Source organism: Pyrgilauda ruficollis, unplaced genomic scaffold, assembly GCF_017590135.1.
Source record: "Pyrgilauda ruficollis isolate IOZ18807 unplaced genomic scaffold, ASM1759013v1 scaffold47, whole genome shotgun sequence".
NCBI lineage: Eukaryota > Metazoa > Chordata > Aves > Passeriformes > Passeridae > Pyrgilauda > Pyrgilauda ruficollis.
Genome location: NW_024526266.1, coordinates 4,146,634 through 4,166,010, shown reverse-complemented (window position 1 = coordinate 4,166,010; position 19,377 = coordinate 4,146,634). Strand labels below are relative to the sequence as shown.

At 51.0% G+C, this 19,377-nt stretch overlaps 1 protein-coding gene across 2 annotated transcripts; it reads left to right on the top strand.

Annotated features, from left to right (window-relative positions):
- Positions 1-3,851: 3,851 nt before the first annotated feature.
- On the top strand, positions 3,852-19,294 carry SCYL3 (SCY1 like pseudokinase 3). Of its 2 annotated transcripts, XM_041478963.1 has the most exons (14): positions 3,852-3,987; positions 7,060-7,334; positions 8,177-8,362; positions 9,131-9,244; positions 9,824-9,880; positions 10,544-10,646; positions 11,167-11,278; positions 11,600-11,677; positions 13,043-13,182; positions 13,467-13,654; positions 14,015-14,186; positions 15,999-16,142; positions 16,707-17,434; positions 18,853-19,294. In XM_041478963.1, the coding sequence occupies exons 2-14, from the start codon at positions 7,170-7,172 to the stop codon at positions 18,913-18,915; spliced, it is 2,250 nt and encodes a 749-aa protein (XP_041334897.1). In that variant the 5' UTR covers positions 3,852-3,987; positions 7,060-7,169; the 3' UTR covers positions 18,916-19,294. The 2 variants fall into 2 exon arrangements, with proteins under 2 accessions (XP_041334897.1, XP_041334898.1); XM_041478964.1 differs by lacking the exons at positions 3,852-3,987; positions 7,060-7,334; positions 8,177-8,362 and adding an exon at positions 8,640-8,840.
- Positions 19,295-19,377: the final 83 nt, after the last annotated feature.

Below are 19,377 nucleotides of genomic sequence, written 5' to 3'. Positions count from 1 at the left end.
GAAAGGGGGAAAAAAAGATAGGAGCACGTAGACTTTTCACATTTCCTATATCACATTTCCTGTGGGTGTCAGAGGAAGATGGGAGAGTCTGAGCTGTTTAATTATCTGTCTTTTATGGATTCAGTCCCTGGGTACTATGTGCTGCACAAAACAGGGTGAGGAGGAATCTGCTTTCTTTTAGCCACTTCTGCAGCTTTTGTCCTCTTTTTTCCTGGTTTCTCTTCCAGGCTTTGTAGAGCTCCTCTATTCTTTCCCTACAGCAGCAATCCTGAACCATCCTAGGAGTATCCTCTTTCCCAGCCTGCTGCTAATTAATTAATGAGTTTGGTTAGGCAAGTGTTTCAGATATAATGAGGCTGTAAAGTTAATAGTACAATGAAATAAGCAAAGGCTGAGAAGCTCCTACGTCTGGTAGCTATTAGAGAGGCTTTGTGCAGATGGACGAGCTCATTTCTAGGAGCAATCTGCTCCATGCAGCCGCCTAACATCTTGTGTTAAATTATTATTTGTACTACACCAGTACTTAGGAGCTTTCCAGGGCAACAGGGTGGGGGAAAGCAAAAGTAAACAAATACTCTCCTCGCTGAGAGCTCATGGAAGACCTGATTCAAGGTCTTTCAAATACCAGGGGGTTGTGGAGCTGTCTGCAGTTCAACATGTGCATTTCATTCTGAAATCAGACTGCCGTGGTTCTGTTTAATTGTATCCATTCTGGACTCAATGAAACAGGAACAAGATGTATCTTCCTCTGGAATAAGCAGGACAAGCTCTGTTTAGATACAAGAGATTCTGGGCCCCTCTGGCTGGTTCTTCAATGGAGTTGTGTAGTGCAGCGCTCGGCTGTCCACTCACCATGGCCAGAGGCTGAGAGGGGCCACAGCCTCCATTCCTTCTGTGGCCATCCTCAAAACCCACGATATCCACTGAGCTGACTTCTGCTGCAGTTCATGTTGCCTTGAAGCTCTTGTGATCTGCTCATTTTTTCCTTCAGGTTAAGGTTGTGGGGTTTTCTTCTCAAAAGATCTCTGAGGTGCCAAGGGAAGTGTTGGAGCTGCACTCCCCTGCATGGATTTCTTAGTCACAAGGTGCTATTTGCAGCCACTTGGTCTGGACACCCACTTGAATAAAAACATGGACTTTTCCAGAGCTGGAAAAAATATGCTGGGGTCCCTTCCCCCTAAAAAAAAGAAGAAATCCCCTTCTGTTTATTAAGAAATTGAGAAATATCATTGGAAGCAAAAGGCTGCTGTGCTGTAGTTGTAATTCACATGGCCATGCAGGAGTGGGACATCACTGGAGAAGGCATCAGTGGGAGCAGCCCTGCAGCCTTTGTTCCCTGTGCCTTTCCCAGAGAGCTGGGAACGTCTCTGAACTGCTGAGAGCCTGCCCAGTGTGCTGGGCACGCTGGAGCTGTGGCTGCCCCATCCCAGGGGTGTCCAAGGCCAGGCTGGACAGGGCTTGGAGCAGCCTGGCCTAGAGGAAGGTAAACCTGCCCAGGGTTGAAATGAGATGAGCTTGAAGGTCCCTTCCAACCCACACCATTCTGGATTCTAAGGCAGTGCTCCCCAGCTGTGCCTTTAGACCTTACGTGCTCCATTCCACTGGAGTGATTTTTGCCCCATCCCCCTCTGCAGTCCCCAGCTGTCTCTCTCTCCACTATGCCAATCTTTTCTTGCTCAACTGACTTAAAGAATCAGTTCCAATCCTAATGAGGCATTTGCTAGGAGCTCTGTAATCCTGCTGGTTCCATCTCTTCCCTCTGCCCTTGAGGGGTTCATACCTCCCTAATCCTAATCCCTGGGTTGTTCTCAGGAGGAGCCCACGTTGGCTGTGCTTAGGAAAGACAAAGGGTGAAATTTGGGGGCAGAAACCCAGCTGGAGTTTTTGTGCAGCACCTGGTGACAGGGCCCTGAGCAGGGCACACCCCTCAGTGCCACTTCAGCCTGTGTGGAACAGTGGGATCACTCGGGAAAAGCAGGTAAAAGGAAAGAATGCTGCTCCACAGAGACAGCCCAGCAAAGGAAACACCAGAAATTATGCAGAACAGCCAAAGCTTGCTTTTTCTTCCTGACAGCCACATGAATCACACCACAGCCTGAAGTTGGAGCCAAGGGCTGTGAGTAGAAATCAGTTGTTGCTTATGAAGTTTTTATCTTTACCTCCAGTTATTCACATCTTCTGACCTTCTGCCTTTGCCCTGCCACAAACACACACAGGACACAAACCCCTGAATAAAGTGGTGACTAATGTTCAGTTCCCCTTAGTTTGCACTTTAGGGCCAGGATCTTTTTAGGCGTCTGTCCCATTTGGGCCAAAGACTCTGGGTCTTTCCTGCCTATGACAAATAGAGGTGGTGTACCAGAATTTTATTTAGTTTCTGTTTCTGTGTGCATTATATTACCCTGTGATGTGTGATGTACTACATATGTCATTTTTCACCCGTTTCACTTTCCTGCACCCTGCTCCTCTCATCATATTTATTTTTTAAAAAAAAAAAGCCCCAGATCATCCATCTACGAGCATATCCTTCCACAGGAGCAGGCTCCTCCTAGCACTGTGTCCCCATGTTAACCCTGACATGCCACCTTACAGCCCTTCCCCTGCACAGTCATAGGAGAAATCCTCTCTCCTGGCTCGCCTGAACAGTCGGTGAGGCTCAGCTGAGCAGAGTTGTGCTGTGGATCTGAGGGAATCCCTTTTGCTATCCTGGGAGCAGAGCTGTAGCTGTGCTGAGGGGACTCTGGCATTGATGAGCCACTGTCCCGCAGACCTGTGTGTCTGGGATCAGCCGTGCTGTCCAAACACTGGAATGCTTCCCTAGAAATGGAGGGGGGAAAGCGTATTGCTGAAGAGAGTCTACACAGTTCGTGCTGGGTTTGGCAGCACAAAACTCAGTGCAGGTTGAACTCGTGGAGTTGAGTTACTACAGCAAGCCAAGGCGCTTGCAGAGCTCAGACCACCTGTGTTAAACACTCTGCCCTGGCCATTAAACCCGCGTCTAGACGAGGCCACGGGGCTGGGCTGTGCTGCTGTTCAGAGCGACTGAGCAAACCACATCCTCACGTCCTGGCGCTGCAGGAAACTGGAATAACACCGGCGATACGAAAATAGCGTGTGAACAGCTCAGACCTCCCACCGCTCTGGAACCGTTCCTTTCAACCTTCGCTCCGCCGTCCAAAACACTCCCGTGAAATCTCTCCCCGGAGTCGCTTTACGCCGCAGCACGGAGAGCAATTCGATTTCATGGCATTCAAGGATCCCCTCACGCCGCAGTGTCAGACCACCTGCCTCGCTCGCACCCTCGGCCCGCTCCGGCTCCCCGAGCGGGGCACGGGGAGGGCAAGGATATTTAAACATTTATTTTAAAAAGGACACTGTGGGACAGCAGCGTGTCCAAAGAAGGGCAACACGGCTCGTGAAGGGTCTACAGGACACCCTGCGAGGAGCGGCTGCGGGAGCGGGGCTGCGGAGCTCGGAGGAGCTCAGGGGGCTCTTCGCTGTCGGCAGCCAGCGGGGCTCGGGCTGTTGTGCCGGGCCTGCCGTGGGAGAACGAGAGGAAATGGCCCAGCTGAGACAGGGGAGTTCAGATTAGATATGAGGAAAAAAAATAAAAATCACTGTCAGGGCGGTCAGGCATTGGAACAGGCTGCCCAGGGAGGTGCTGGAGTCACCATCCCCGGCGGTGCTCAGGAGGCGTCCGGAGCCGGCGCTGGGTTTAGCGGGCGGACGGCTGCACGGCTCCATTGCTCCGCCTCACAGCTTCCTCCCACCCCGGCGCTTCCAGGGCTCCCCGACGGGAGGCGCGCCCTCACCCAAAATGGCGGCCGGCGCTCCGCTGAGGGCGCTGCGGCCGCCGGGCGGCAGGGGGCGCGCGAGGCGGGCGGCGCTGCCGGGCCGGGCGGGCGGAAGGACGGACAGACGGACGGACAGACAGAGGAGCGGCCGGCGGGGCCCAGCGGCACCGGAGCCCCGGCCCGGCGGGGACAGGTGAACGGGGACGGGCGGGCCGAGGGTAGGGGCCGCCATGGGGTCTGACGGGCGGGCCGGGCCCTGCCAGCCCCGCTGGGGACGCGGTGCCGCTGCCGCCCCCGGCCGGGCTGTGAGCCGCGGGCTCCCGGGCGAAGCTCCCGCAGCGGCGGCTCTGGCGGTGCCGTTCCGGGGAGCCTGTGTGTTAAAACCGCGCTGTGCCCGGTGCCCGGGGTCGGACCGGCCTCGGGGAGCGCGGTGCAGCCGGGCTTCCCTGCCAGGGGCTGCCTGTGCGGGGAGCCGGGCGGGCGCTCGGAGCTGTGGCCGTGGGAGAGCGCTGCCTTCGGGGGGAAAGCTCCTGGCACCGCCGAGAGCCCTTCCCGGGGCTCTGCTGGCCTGGCGGGTGCCGGGCAGGGCGCCTGGAAAGCCTGGAGCAGCCTCTCTGTGAGCTGGTGTGTGTTTCGGGTGAATACTCTGTATGCGGCTGTCATTCGCTCCGTAGGGAAGCTAAATGGGAATTCCGCCTCTTTCTGGTAGCAAATCCACATTGTCCTTTACTACCAGTCGCTCTGCTTTCCCTGCCGGGCTCCTGCCTCTTCCAGGGTGTTCTGTGTATCACTTCTGACGTTCACGTTTACAATTACGAAATAAGATACAAAAGGGTTAATGCTCTTAGCTCACAGTTGCGTGAGTAATGGTTTGTTTTGGCTCTGGAGAGCCACACCTGGGCACAGACCTTTGCAGATGCTTTTGCCAGCTGGAGTTTCAATAGCCATAAAAAAGCTGGAAAGCTCGGGGTGCCACAGGCTGCTCCGTGTTTGATCCTGAGATGAGCTTCCCTGGAGAGGAGCGGTGTGTCTGCAGCTGGCTGATGTACAGCAGGTCTCAGGTACATCACAGGCGAGAGGATGACTCTGGTGTTGCAATATTCAGCATGAGAAGAGCATGGAGCTGTTCATGGCAGTCCAGAGGAGGCCGTGAAGTTGATGAGGGGACTGGGGCACCTCCCCTGTGGATGGTAGAGTCGGGGTTGTTCTGCCTGGAGGAGGTTGCGTGGAGACCTCATAGAAGCCTTCCAGTATCTGAAGGGGCTCCAGGGAAGCTGGAGAGGGACTCTTCATCAGGAAATGTGACAGGACAAGGTGGGAATGGCTGCAAATGGAACCTGGGGAAAATTAGGTGAGGTGTGTGGAAGAAATTCTTCCCTGTGAGGGTGGGGAGGCGCTGGCGCAGGGTGCCCAGAGCAGCTGTGGCTGCCCCATCCCTGGAAGTGCCTAGAGTCAGGCTGGTTGGGGCTTGGAGCAGTCTGGGATAGTGGAAGGTGTCCGTGCCCATGGCAGAGGAGTGGAATGAGATGAGCTTCTGAATTCCCTTCCAACCCAGACCATTCTGTGGTTCTGTTCCTGAACTGTGTGTGTCTCTGAAGCCAAATATGCCCACGTGTGTTTGGAGGAACCTGAGGAATCAGGTGAGCCCAGACACTTTCAGGTGTCCTGAGTGAGAAATCATTGAGGTAGAACAACTAAACGAGGCACAGCTGGGAAGAGCAGAATGCAGAGAAATGCACTGGCTGTGCCCAGGAGCAGCAGCTGGTGCCTTGCACACAGGTGAGGAGGATAACCTGGGGCAGCCAGGGCAGAGCTCCCGGGTTCTGTCTGGAGAGGAGAATGTTCTGTCTGCGGGCAGCGTGAATGCTTTTGTGCCAGGGAGCTCACCAAAGAAAAATCCAGTTTAGAACATGTGTTATTGCTGCACTGTGTTTCCTTTTCACCTGTCAGCCCCTGTGTGTAGTGCTGGGAAGCTGCAGTTTAGATTTCCATAACTTTCCCTTTATGTCTTAAAGGTCCCATTTAAGTGCTGAAAAGGTGCAGATTCATGCCTGACACCAGAGGGGAGAGAACGAGGAGGCTGCAAGCTCTGTAGTTAATTCAGTTCATATTTTGGTGGATCAGGACACAGAATTAATTAAAAGCCCCTCTTCCCCCCCCCATTCCAGGCTGCAGGGGTTGTTGTACCCTCGCTTGGCACCCTCTGGAGGGTTAAAGGAGCCAGGGAACTGTGACAGACCAGCTCTCTTTGCAAAGGCCCTGAGCACTTCTGACCTCAGGGCTCCTGGGAGACCTAACTGGAGACACAGGTGAGGGCCAGAGCAGCAGCTCGGGTGGAACAGCTCTGCTGGAGAGCTGGGAGCCTCCTGTGCTGTTGCCTCCGTGAAGCCTCAGGTCATGGCTGGAAACAACCACAATAAAGCAATTTTCCAGCTGCAAAAAAAAAAAAAAAAAGGCAAGCTTGGGGGTGGGCAATTTCCTCCACTTTTCCTGAAAACTTAAGGATTGCTCTGTCCCTCTGGTTTCTGAGGAAGGCTTGCTGACTTGTGTGTGCAGACAGGCTCAGGTCTCACCCATGGCTTGTGATCACAAGTCTGGTGACAGAGCATGTGCTGGGTCAGTGTTTTCCAAAAAAGCCTCTGCAATCAGTGTGTTTGTTTTACCGGTTTTGTGTGTGAGGAAACGGCACAGAAATCTGTGTCAGCCTCTTCCTGACAGGCTGTGGGAGGAAGGAAGGGTTGGCAGGCAGAAGGAATGTTTGTCACATGGAGAGAAGGTAATCAAGGGGGAAGACATGCTCCTGGAGGAGGGTACCTGGCTATAGGCAGCCTCCTGAAATCCAGCTTGTGACCCTTCCTCCTTCACTGAATTCTTCTTTGGCGTGGAGGATTGAGGAATGGCATTTTTAAGAAGGCCAGAGGCTCTTGTGGAGTGGCAGTCACTTCCTAGCTGCTGGCTGTGCTTGGTGTCAGTTAAGCCCATGGCGTGGGTGTCAGTGTGGCTGGGGGTGCTGCTGGATCCTGCTTTTGGTGGGTCTCAGCTCGGCAGCCAAGTCAGGGCTGGGCTGTGGGTGCTGCACTGTGTCAGAGCTGGTGGTGCCAGTGCAGTCCAGGCCCCACCGCTGAGAGCTGCTCCTGTTCATCCAAATTTGTGGATACTGGGTTTCCTTTACAAAGTAAACTTTGGGGATGTTTTTCTTGTCCTGAAACTCAAGGACAGGATACTGGCAGGAGGAGATTCTTCATGGCTGTTCTGTGCTTTGCAGAAAATGCTCTGAACGTGACCTGGACAACACCTGCTGGAACTAAATCTGCCCAAAGCAAATCCTCCTTCAGCCAGGGCCTGTTTGTGGTGAGCAGGGCACCTGTGCAAGGCATGGGCTCGGAGAACAGTGCTTTGAAGAGCTACAGCCTGGAGGAGCCGCCCTTCACGCTGCCCAGCGGGCACACCATCTACCCGGCCGTGCTGCAGGATGGCAAACGGGCCTCCGTGTTCGTGTACAAGAGGGACAGCGAGGAGAAGGTCAACAAAGCTGCCAAGGTACTGCCTGTGCCCGGGACACACTGCACAGCTGGCCCTCCTTCGCTTGGCGGGATGGGAATCAGTTCATGGGGTCAAACCCTTGGGAGTGAGGGCGGGGGGAAAGTGGAAGCCAGCCTGGCCACGGGGCTGAGGGGGGTTGGCAGCTGCAGAGGTCATTGTGTGCTGCATGCTGAGGGCAGCAGTGTTCAGACAATGCAATGTTCAGGCAGCAGTTCAGATACCCCTTGCAAGGTGCTGCCTCCTCCTGCAGATGCAAGTCAGGGTCTTTCTTGGGTGAAACCCACCCAAAATACCATATTTATTATAAATAAGGCTTTCATTCTGTGTAAGATGTTCTCCATCCAGTGCCAGCAGGGAGCTTAAGAGACAGATGGAGAGACAAGAACGTGTAGTGACAGGACAAGGGGAGATGGCTTCAAACTGAGAGAGCAGGTTTAGATTGGATATAGGGGAAGAAATTCTTTGTGAGGGTGGTGGGGCCCTGGCACAGGTTGCCCACAGAGAAGCTGTGGCTGCCCCCGGATCCCTGGAAGAGTCAAGGCCAGGGTGGGCAGGGCTTGGATAAACCTGGGATAGTGGAAGGTGTCCCTGTCCACAGGAGGGGGATGGAACAAGATGACCTTTAAGGTCCTGCCAACCCAGACCATTCTATGATTCTGTTTCATTGTATTATAAAAAGTTCTGCAGTCTGAGCGAGGAAGTTTGCTGGGAGCTTGGTGAGGAGCAGGGATGGGCTGTCTGAATTCCATGAGAAGACATGGCTAAGGGGGCAGGACTGAGCTCTGCACCTGGAGGAGCTGCCTCAGAGGAGGTCTAACAGACATCTTTGTTCCTGGAAGCACCTGAAAACCTTGCGCCACCCTTGCCTTCTGCGCTTCCTCTCCTGCACCGTGGAAGCCAACGGGATCCACCTGGTTACAGAGCGGGTGAAGCCCTTGGAGATGGTCCTGGAGATGCTCTCTGCTGCAGAAATCTGTGCAGGCATCTACGATGTGTTGCTGGCACTCATCTTCCTCCATGACAGGGTAGGTATCCCTGGCAGCATCATCAGGCTCTGCTGGGAGATGGAGGAAGTGTGACAGGAGAGCGTTGTCCCGGGTTGTGTATTTGTGGGGTTCCTGGATGAAGGCAGGAATGATACATCTGACTCCATGTTCTTAGAAGGCTAATTTGTTATTTTGGACGGTGACACCTGGGCTTGTCTGGGTGGCTCACTGCTGATTCCTCCCAAAAAAGACAGACACGTGCCCCACAGTTCTTGCAGGGTGAAACTGCTAAACTTGCCTGCTTTGGAGTAGGAGGGGTAATTGAAAATGTTGTGGAAATGAGGGAACAAGCAGTTCCCAGTTCATGGATCTGCTTGTAGTACTTCTTCCTTTAGGGAACTGGGATTGCTTGGCCTCGGTGTTTGTGTACAGCTGTTGTCCCATGCCAGAGATTGGTGTCACTGCTGTCCTGTCTGACACCTGATTGGTGTCACTGTGTGTTTGCCCAGGAGTGCAGGTAAATCCCAGCTCAGACTGTAGCTCTGGGTTTTTGTGTTCACAGTTGGAGAACTTCCCTGGATTTACAGTTGCATTGCAGGGGCTGTGACAATTAGGGCTTTGTCTGCTCTAAAACCCTGGCCCTCCTGCCTGGCACCTGCTGGTCACCTACAAAATCCCACAGGAACTGTGTGGGTTTTGGGCAGCTTTCCCTCAACCCCCTGCAGTACCTAATTAGTGCTGATTACGATTCTACATCTTCACCTATCCCCCAAGTCAGTTACCCTTTTTTTGGCTTTTATATTTTAGGGAAACCTAACTCATAACAACGTCTGTTTGTCATCCGTGTTTGTGAGCGAGGATGGGCACTGGAAGCTGGGAGGAATGGAAACAGTCTGTAAATTCAGTGAAGCCACCCCAGAGGTAAGAGCCAAGTGCACCCTGGATGCCCAGGGGAGGATTCCTGGCCTGTGGAATCTGGCCATCTATGGGTGTGAAGGCCCAAGTCCTTCCACTTAGCTGGATTTGCTATTAAATGTGTTGGCTCACTTCCAGCTCTGTCCTGGATCTTTGCTCTGAGGACACCCTTGCTATAAACTAAAATGTCCACACAAATTAATTCTCCATTAGCCAAAACACAGCTGCTTTTCTAAGGGACACTGCTGTCTGGAGAGTGAGAAATTTTGCCCTTTTGGACTGATAGAAAAATTTAAAAAGAGCAGGAAGATTCAGGTCAAAATGAGCCATTAAGGAAAATAATTTAAATGCCTCCTTAGCTTGTGTTGGTGGCATTTTCACTGCTTGGTAGCAGAAAGAACAATTCCTGTTTTGATTTCTGCTGCCTGCTGTGCAGAGTCAGGCACAGCCTGCCCTGGGTGCCAGCAGAGGGGGCAGGGGCACAGCTGCTGCCACCCCCAGCCCTGGCCCGGGGGCACAGCCTGCCCTGCTGCTGGGCACTGAGGGGACAGGGAGGCAGCTCACGGCCCCCTCTTGTCCTTGCAGTTCCTGCGTCACGTGAGGTCGGTGCGAGACCAGTCGTGCATCCCCTGCGAGGAGATGGTGAGTGACAGCTCCAGGGGCTCCCTGTGCCAGCAAAGAAAAACCTGGCGGTCTGGAAATATTTTTACATTCATGTTGTGTTTCCTCGTGCATGGAAACGGCTCTTGGATAATAGCTGAGGTTTCCTCTGTTCCTTTTGTCCCTCTGTCCCATCCCTGCTTTGGGAATGGTGTTGGGCACAGGTAATGCCACTTTTCAAACTCTTTGCAAAAGTTTGGTGATTTAGAAGCAACACAAAAATCAGAGTAGTTGCTGAGGCTGCCCGGATCACTGTGGTCCCGTGGTTGTGTAACTCAGCACAGCCTTTTCCCTACCTGTTAGTCACTTCCTAGCCATTGAGAATCCTTGGAGCTGCTTGTGCTGAAGGAGCACGCTTCTGCTCTCTAATTACTGTCTGTTTCCATAGAAATGCTGAAAGCTGTTGACTGCCTGCATTCATCAGGGAGTTGTTTCATCATGATGGAGTTGCTCCTTTGGGTTATAAATTCCCCAGTGGAGGTTTTTTTAGCATAATATTCTACTTGTAGGGTACACAGTGGAGCTTTGGTGCTATAAAAAGAACTAGGGAGTGTATATGGTGGGGGGTGGGAATAAAGACGTATGGAAAACACCACTTATTTCATAAGCTCCTGCTTTGCTGGGCTTTTTTTGTTTTGTTTTCAGTCTGCAGACTTCAAAATCCTGCCCAGCAGCTACGGGCATGCGAGGGACGCCTACGCATTTGGGACAACAGTTGAGAATCTCCTGACGGTTCTCAATGATCAGGGTGAGAATGCCACTGGTTTATTTTGCTGGTGACAGGCTCTGTGGTTCATTCCTTGTGTGGTTGAACATTCCACCTTGCTCTGCAGCTGGCAGGAGTGTTGTGGGCTCAGTGGCCGGTGTTGTTCCTTGTTTGCAGATGTTTTTCCTATGTTCCCCCTTTCCTGTGGGGACGTGGTCAGATGTGGCTGGAGGTCACCAGCCAGTGTGACAAGAGCGCTCCCAAACCTGCTCTGGTCCTGCCAAGGGTTATGGATGTGGCAGGTGGGTCTTGAGAGCCAGAGCTGAGCAGGGGCTGCCACTTCCAGCAGAGAGGCAGCAGGAAGTTTCTTGGGAGAACAGTAGCACTCCTTGGAGGCCCAGTAGCCAGGCAGGTTAGGAAGTTAGGAAATGGAAATGCTATTTTCCCCTTCCTTTTTCACTTTTGCTAAAAATAAGTTTTTGGGGGTGGGGGTGGAAGAGTCCTGAATGTGTCGTGTTCAGTGTGGAGAGAGAAATCTAACTGTAGGTGCTCTGGATTTCAGTTTCAGCAGATATTCTCTCCAGCTTTCAGCAAACCTTGCACTGTACACTGCTGAATCCAGACCCAAAGTGTCGCCCACCACTGTCCAGCCTGTTGTCTCACGAGTTCTTCAGGTAAGGACAGGAATATCAGGCCTCTCTTGGTCTTGATACTGCTTTGAAGATGGGATGAGAGTGCAGACTGAATCCCTGCCTCCTGCAGGGATCCTTAACCAAGAGGCTCCTTGAATTAAGAAGGTGTTACCAGCCCTCCCAAAGAGGTGCTGAGCAGCAGCCTTCACTCCTTGCTGGCACTCTTGATCCACCAGCATTTGACTTGGGTCCCTTTGTCTCTTCTCTCTGCTAAAGGAGTGGTGGGGGGTTTCAGTCTCTTCACAGTGGGTGGTTTAAGCATCAATAAGGATTACACTTGACAGCTTTTGGTTTTGTGCTTAGGAATGATTTTCTGGAAGTTGTGAATTTTCTGAAGACCTTAACATTAAAGTCTGAAGAGGAGAAAACTGAATTTTTCAAGTAAGTGAAGGAACTGTAATGTGGAAGCTTCTTATTTCAGCACACTTCTGCAAATGGATTGTGGGTGACCTGGGAAGGCTCCTGGCCAGAGGTGCTTCCTCAGGTGGCAGATTTGGTGGCTTTGGCAGAACATTGTTCACTCTGTGACACTTTGTGTACTGCAGCCAAAGTAAGAGCCCTATCAAAGAGGAAACTCTCCACCTCTTGTTTCCCAATTCCTTGTGAGTGGTTTGTTGTTTGGGAGGAGCAGTCCCTGCTGGGCCCTGCATCTTCCTGATGCTCCCCAGCCTCCAGAGGGATGCAGCAGCCAGTGAGAGTTTGCAGTAAGACTTGCTGGGTGAATAATCATGTGGTGCCAAGAGTAAAGCTGTTGCCTGTAATGGTTGTCTCAGCTGCAGTAGTGGAACATCTTGCAGTAAATCCAACTGTTGTGGTCCCCAAGAGTTTTTCTGTCAGGGAATTTTCTCTGTAATCATGGCATTATCTAGGTCTGAAAAGGGGAGAAGCTGATTTTTTCTTTTTCCATATAAAAGAACCTTGGTGTTCTCACAGAGCTGTTTTCCTGCCTATTTTATACATCAGTTATTTTTAATTAGTTTGAGGTTTAAGTGGAGGAAGTAAGAGGAGAATGGGAATCCTTAGCAGGAACATTCAGTGTTTCTCACTATCTCTGTGTCAGCAGTGTTTTCTGAGGCAGGGGATGACCACTTTGCTTAAAGATAGGGGAGTGCTGCCCTTCCATCAGGCAGAGGGGCCTTCCCAGCATGTGCACCCTTCTCTTGGTCTCCTCCAAGCCTAGAGAGACAGCAGTAACTGATAATTAATACTTTAAAAATTAAAATCTGACAGACGAGCAGTTACACAAAATTAAACCCTGATAAACCCAATCTGTTTGCCTCATTAGATGGAAGTGGTTTCAAAAGGGGATTCCCTTTGTGCAAGGGAAACTTCCCTTGTGTGGTAGGTAGAACAGCCTTTTCCAAAGCAGCGTCCTTGTGATGGACCAGGGTGTGGAGTGAGAGGAGAACTCTCTGCTGCAGTTTTGACTGTAGCTCTTCACAGGAGATGCCAGCAGCTCTGAGGCAGTTTGATGCCCCAGCAGCTCCCTGTGCCAGCTGGACCAGTCCATGATCTGGGTGTGGGGTGTTACAGGATGTGGTTCTGGCTCCTGGTTTGTGCTATCTTTGCCTCAGGCAGGAGCAGAGGCTTCTCTCTGTAGGTCAGAATGCAGACAGAGGGAGAGGCTGCAGTGGGACACTGACTCTGGATGAGTCAGACACAAAAAGGGGAAGATGATTTTAAGGGAAACAGGCATAAATGCATGGAAGGCTGCCTTGATACTAATTGCTGTCTCCTGGAATGCAGATTCCTGCTGGACAGGGTGGCTGGCTTGTCAGAGGAGCTGATAGCATCACGGCTGGTGCCTCTCCTACTCAATCAGCTCGTGTTTGCAGAACCTGTAGCTGTCAAGAGTTTTCTTCCTCATCTGCTGGGCCCAAAGAAAGGTGACCTTTAAATACTTCCTCATCACAATTATTCCTGACAAGTTTGGAATGAATTCAGAGCGGTTATTTCATTGAATCAAGGGAATAGTGGTGTTTCCCTAAGCAGAACAAATGCTCTAACAGACAGAACTGGAAAGGACTTCCAGGGCTTCCTCCTTTGCACTGCTCTGCTGGTGCTGGGAGGAAAATCAGTAATGATCCTGGTGTCACCACTCAGTAGCTTCTGGGCGAGCTGTCTCTGCTGGGTGAAGCAGCCTTTTCCCATCCTCACCTCTGTTCCCTAGAGCAAAGTGGGGAGAGCCAGAGCAGCTGCCTGCTGTCACCAGCCCTGTTCCAGGCCCACGTGATCCCCGTGCTGCTGAAGCTCTTTGAGGTGCACGAGGAGCACGTGAGGATGGTGCTGCTGTCTCACATCCACGCCTACGCCGAGCTGTTCTCTCGGGAGGAGCTGAAGAACGTCATATTGCCACAGGTTAGGCACAGCACACCAGTGGGTGGTGTGTCCTGGAATATGGGATTTCACAGAATCACTCAATGGTTTGGGTTGGAAGGACTTGAAGGGCCATCTAATCTAATCTAACCCCCTGCCACGGGCAGGGACATCTTCCACTAGGCCAGGTTGCTCAGAGCCCCGTTCACCCACTGGCATCAGCCACCTTCTTAATTGGTGGCACAAAGTGGAAGGCTGATTTTATGCTGTGAAACAACATCCAGTCTGCTGAGAGCTGTAGGGGATCAGAAATGAGATGTGCTGCAAAAGTAACACTTTAAGAGGCAATCGGTGCAAAGCAGAGTTTTCTGCTGTGCTGACATCAGCGTGTTGTTGGTGCAGGTGTTGCTGGGCCTGCGGGACACCAGTGACTCCATCGTGGCCATAACCCTGCACAGCCTGGCTGTCCTCGTCTCCCTGCTTGGGCCTGAGGTGGTTGTAGGTGGAGAAAGAACAAAGATCTTCAAAAGCTCTGCACCAAGTTTCATGAAAACTGCTGATCTCTCCCCAGAAGGTAAAGGATACAGTCAGAGTGCTCTTGGGATGCTCACCTGTTCTGTCCAAGCAGTGGAGGCAGAATTTCTTGGATTATTCATCTGTTCTGGTGACAGGTTAATTTTTAAAACAGCTAATTTTCAGCCAAACTTGGATTTTAAGTTAGGTGCTATTTGCAGATATAGAATTGATATCAGAAGAAGAGTTATATAAAAGTTATATAAATATATTGGGAAAAATTGAAACAACTTCCTCATTTAAGAGTCCCTGTAAGTAAAGCAGATAGTGTGTGTGTCTTTTGTGGAAAAACTGAATTTTCTTTCTGAAGGACTTACATAGGTAGTTACTTAATATTCCCTCTGTCCTTTCTGTTCTTAGAAACAGTAAATCTCATGTTCTTCCCCCAATTTCTATTCATAGATTGGAAAAGGAATACGAACTTCCCTATTTTATCAGCTCTCTGGAGGCTTTTCAGCTAATGCAAGTGAAGACAGTAGCCCCTGCACCTGCTAGATAACTTGGAACCAAGTGTGCTAAGGGAAAGCTCTGGATATTGAAACTAAGGATGTTTATAACAAGGGAAAAGTCAGCATCTGTGCAACTTTAGACATAGAGATACCAAATGAAATACGTGACAGAGATCAGTTTAAGTGCTTGCTTCCTGTTTATGTGTGTACTGGCAGCTACCGCCCTTCATTAAAATCTGTGGATGGCTCACTGCATTAGTTTCTTTACATTATTTATTTTAGTAGACTGCAGTAAATAAACCACTTTGGATCACAGGCTGAAACCAGGTTTATTTTTCAGAATATACTTACAATTAGATCTGATATAACTATTGATAAACAACAAAAACCCCACCTTTGTCCTCAGCAGTGAGTGATGATCTGCAAAAAGCAACACAGGAGGCTGAGCATGTGATGCTTAACGAGCTGTTTGCTCAGGCCCCTCAAAGGATGTGCCCTTAATGAAGGACACTGGGGAAGGGAGTGGCTTCTCTGTGTTCCTTGCAGTCCTTTCCCATGGGCCACGTGTGTCTGGTGATCCCTAGCCTAGGCAGGCACAGCTGCTGGGAATACACATGAGCCCTGTGGAAGGAAGTGCAGCAGTGGCCCAAACTGTGCCATGTTGAAGTGGTGGCAACAGGGTCCCACACAGCTGAGGCTGGTGTTGGCAAATCACCACCAGTACTGATCATACCCTGCAGCTCCCAAAAATGATCTGCCACCACGTGCTTGCCAAGCTGGCATCGCTGAGCCAGGGAAATACACCTGCCTTGGGCAGCTTCAAAGCATGGCCTGGACTGCCCCCCACCCACCTCACCTCAGGCTGGGATCTGAGGGCAGCTGGCAGTCAGCGTTCAGAGTGGAGACTCTCATTCCAGGACGCTGCTGTGCCCATGCCCAGGCATGCAAAGGGTTTGTGTAGTGTCATGAGTTACGTTTGGAATTGCTGTGAGCGAGTGCAGTGCTGTTGTATAAGGCAGGTACCAGGGGATTTGTGATGCAGTTGGGATTTTGGATCCAGTCAGGTGGCAAACAGCATTTTTAAAGCATCTGCTCTGATCAGTTTATTCATTGTGTGTTTCTTGAAAGAACATCCCAGCAGAGCTGATCATGTACAGTTGCCATAACTTTGTACTGGCAAGAGCTGCAGGCAGCAGGAACAGAAGAGTATTGTGTTACATGTGGATCAGGAGGTGCAGCTGCTGGATTGCTGTGCCAGGCCTCAGTGTTGTTCAAAAAGAACATTCCAGCGCTGCAGGCAGTTCAGCTCAGACTGACAGCTCACCTTGTGGACTTGTGTCCTTTCTTTCCCTCTATCCTGGCAGGCTCCCCCAGTCACGGCATGATCAATCAGAGAAACCAAACCTCTCAGGCCCTGAAGAGCAGTCCCAGCTCGTTCTCCAGCTCTGCAAATGCACCTGGCAAAAAGCTTCCCGTGCGACAGGACAATCCCCTGGCTTCACAGACAGGTAAAACGTGCCCTGGTGCTTCCTTTCAGAAACCAAGTGTTCACCAAGGAAGTGTTGCTTGAAAGGTGTGCCTTTTCCCCCCACGTGCTGATCTGAAAGAGTCAGTGAACCACAGAAGGCAACAGTGAAGGAGGGGGAGGGTGATCCTTACCATCTGAGGGAAAAGCAGTTTGGGAAGCTGGCATACACAGACTGGGTGCCTGGACTTGAATTTGCTTTCTTATGGCCCATTCTGTGCTGTGCTTTCACCCCCCACAGCTCAGCAGGTACTCTGCATTTACAGGGCAGCTCATCCTGAGTCAGAGCTGATTCTGTTTCCTTGCATGGCCTTTTCTCAGTCACCTCTTGCTTACCAGCAATCAGCTTGTGTTGCCCCAGGGCTCTGAGGTGAATTCCCTCCTTTGCAAGCAGGAAGGTGTCCCTGCTTTCTAACCCAAGAGGAGCTTTCTTTCCAATCAATTACTGGCTTGTTCCCATGCCAGGTGGTGCCTGTCATGTCAAGAAGCCATGACTCTATCTCTGCCTGCAGTTCTGTCTTGTATGTAACACCTTTGTCTTCCACAGGTGAGCAAGGCACTCAGCCCCCCCTGAATGGAATTCCTGGAAGCATTAATGCACTGGGGAGCAGCAGGAGCTCTTTGACTACCTCGGAAAAGGCAGCAGAGGAGTGGCCAGACTGGAGTGAGCCAGAGGAGCCGGACGCTGAGAAAACTGTGAACATTCAAATCCAGCCCCGGGAGCTGCGGGGCAGCACGGGACCTTATTTTGCTGATCATGATGTAGATGAGAAGCCTTGGGATGACTTTGAACCCAGGAGCCCCAGTCATCAACTGTCCTCAGGAAACTGCCCCACTGTGACACAGGCTGATGCAGCTGAAAGGCCTCTGCCAGGTACCCATCAACTGAGCAAAGAATTCAAAAGCCTCAGACTGAGTCCCCCCACAAAGCCTTGCCAAGGGAACAGCTGGAGCAATGCCAAGTGGGACCACGAGGAACAACTGGGAGAAACTGTGTTGCCAAAAACCTTTCAGGAAAGGCTGAAGTCTTCCTCAGAGTCTGGCCTGGGAGAAGAATTCACGATCAAAGTGAAGAGGAAACCAGTGCAAGACCCAGAGCTGGACTGGTTTGCTGACATGATCCCAGACATTAAACCTTCTTCCTCCCTCTTGATTTTACCTGAGGCAAGGACAGAAGCAGTTATTCCCACTCACCCAGGTGGGGTGTCCAGCAGAGAAGGGGCCTCCCAGACTGCGCTGTTCTCATCCAAATTTGCAGCAGCTGATGTGATTGAGGTAAGAGGCTCGAGGTTTAGGTGACTGCAGCCCTGAGAGGCTCCTCAGCACACAGCATCTTAGCAGGCACAGGGACTGCAGTGGGCACTTGATACAGCAAAGAGAGCTCTGGTAGGAAATGGAATGGACTCCATTTGTACTCTACTACAAGTACTCAGGAGTTTTAGCTCCAGCTTCTACTCTGTGCTGCTGTATCCTGGAATCCTGTGATTTGTTAAGGAGAGTTTTGGTTTGTCAAGACAGGTAAAACAAGGCTGGATCCTGGCTGCTGAACAGACATGGTCCCATCCACAATCAGAAGGGGATTTCAGGCACAGAGTGCTCAGGACTAAAGTGTTTTTCCTGACTCTTCCAGCAGAACATACTGGCATTGTAAATTAAGGTCCAGGAAACCTGAACCTCTGGATTACAGAGTAAAGATTTTTGAGTGTGTTGTTTTCATGAGAGACTAGCTGAAACATTTCTCTGTTTCAGAGACACAGGGGATCACAAAACTGGAGTTTCTTTAAGCAGATAAATCCCTGTAGCCCAATCAGGGAGACTCCAAAGACCATTGTTGTTTCCTAGGAGGGGAGGCAGCATTCCCACTTGAACATGTAACTCCCTTGGGAACAGGTGTTGACTTCCAGTTGTTTTGCTCATTCAGCCTCAAGAGAGCTACCCCAGGGACAGCAGGGAGCATGGGGAGAGGAGCCTGGGCTGTACACTGAAGTTGTTTATGACATTTGCAAGTGGCACAGTGTCCTGTGACTGTCATAACCCCAACCCCATTATGGGGGGAAGGAGTGAGTTCTGTGTCAGTGGGAAAGGGAGATCAAACTTAGTGTTAGAATACAACAAGAAAACAGCTCTTTCCTGGGGGAAAGAAATCATCTAATGTATGACATCCTTGTTTTAATAGAAAGTGGGTTTGATACAAACAGTAAGGAAAAGAAAATTCCTTGTTAAGGAGTCTTTGAACTACAAGAGGAATCACCTTAAAGACAAAGTTCTTAAGACATAAGCTGCAAACACTGACATTTCACTTTTGGGCTTTTGGCCTTGTGGATGAATGCTCTTTTAATGGAAAGTGGGTTTGATACAAAGAGTAAGGAAAAAAAAAAGTAAAAGTCCTTGTTAAGGAGTCTTTGAACTACAAGAGGAATCACCTTAAAGACAAAGTTCTTAAGACATAAGCTGCAAACACTGACATTTCACTTTTGGGCTTTTGGCCTTGTGGATGAATGCTCTGCCATCCCAAGCCGGTTCTTTAAGACATAAGCTGCAAACACTGACACTTCATTTTTTGGGCTTTTGGCCTTGTGGATGAATGCTCTGCCATCCCAAGCCTCACAGGCTCCTGCCTGGCTCCTGGGCCTGTGCTAAGCACACGAGTACATTCCCCATCCCTTAATCTTGATAATTTTATGTGATTCTAGGCTGAAGCTACAGGCTGGGGTGAAGAAGAGGAGTTGAACTGGGAAGATGATACAAACTGGTAACAGTTCTGAAGGAGACCAAGGCTATTTATGGTGTGTTGGATCCTGGGACAGGAGTTGCTGCTTCCCCAGTACAACGGATAAAGTACCTCAGCGCTGCTTTTGCCACAAGGCAGGCACTTGCTGCACAGCCACAAGACCCTGTGGGGCCTGAGCTCTTGCCAGGGATGCTCCTTCCCAGTCTGTGCCAAAAGCTGCAGGGGTGAGCCTGCACTCCAGCAATATGCCCAGCTGTGGTGCTGCCACTGCTCCTGGAGAGAGGACAGCGTGATGGTGGTGATGGTGCTGACGTGCTACTGGAGCCCAAGAGTGGTGGAGGAGATTGATCCAGAACTCACCCCTTCCCTGAAAAACTGCTGACAATAAATGAAAGTCACACTGAGCTTCTTGGTTAATGTGCCTTTTTCCTTTGGTTTTCCTGTTTGGTTTTTTTCCTTTCCCAGAAAAATAAAGCCCTTAGAAATG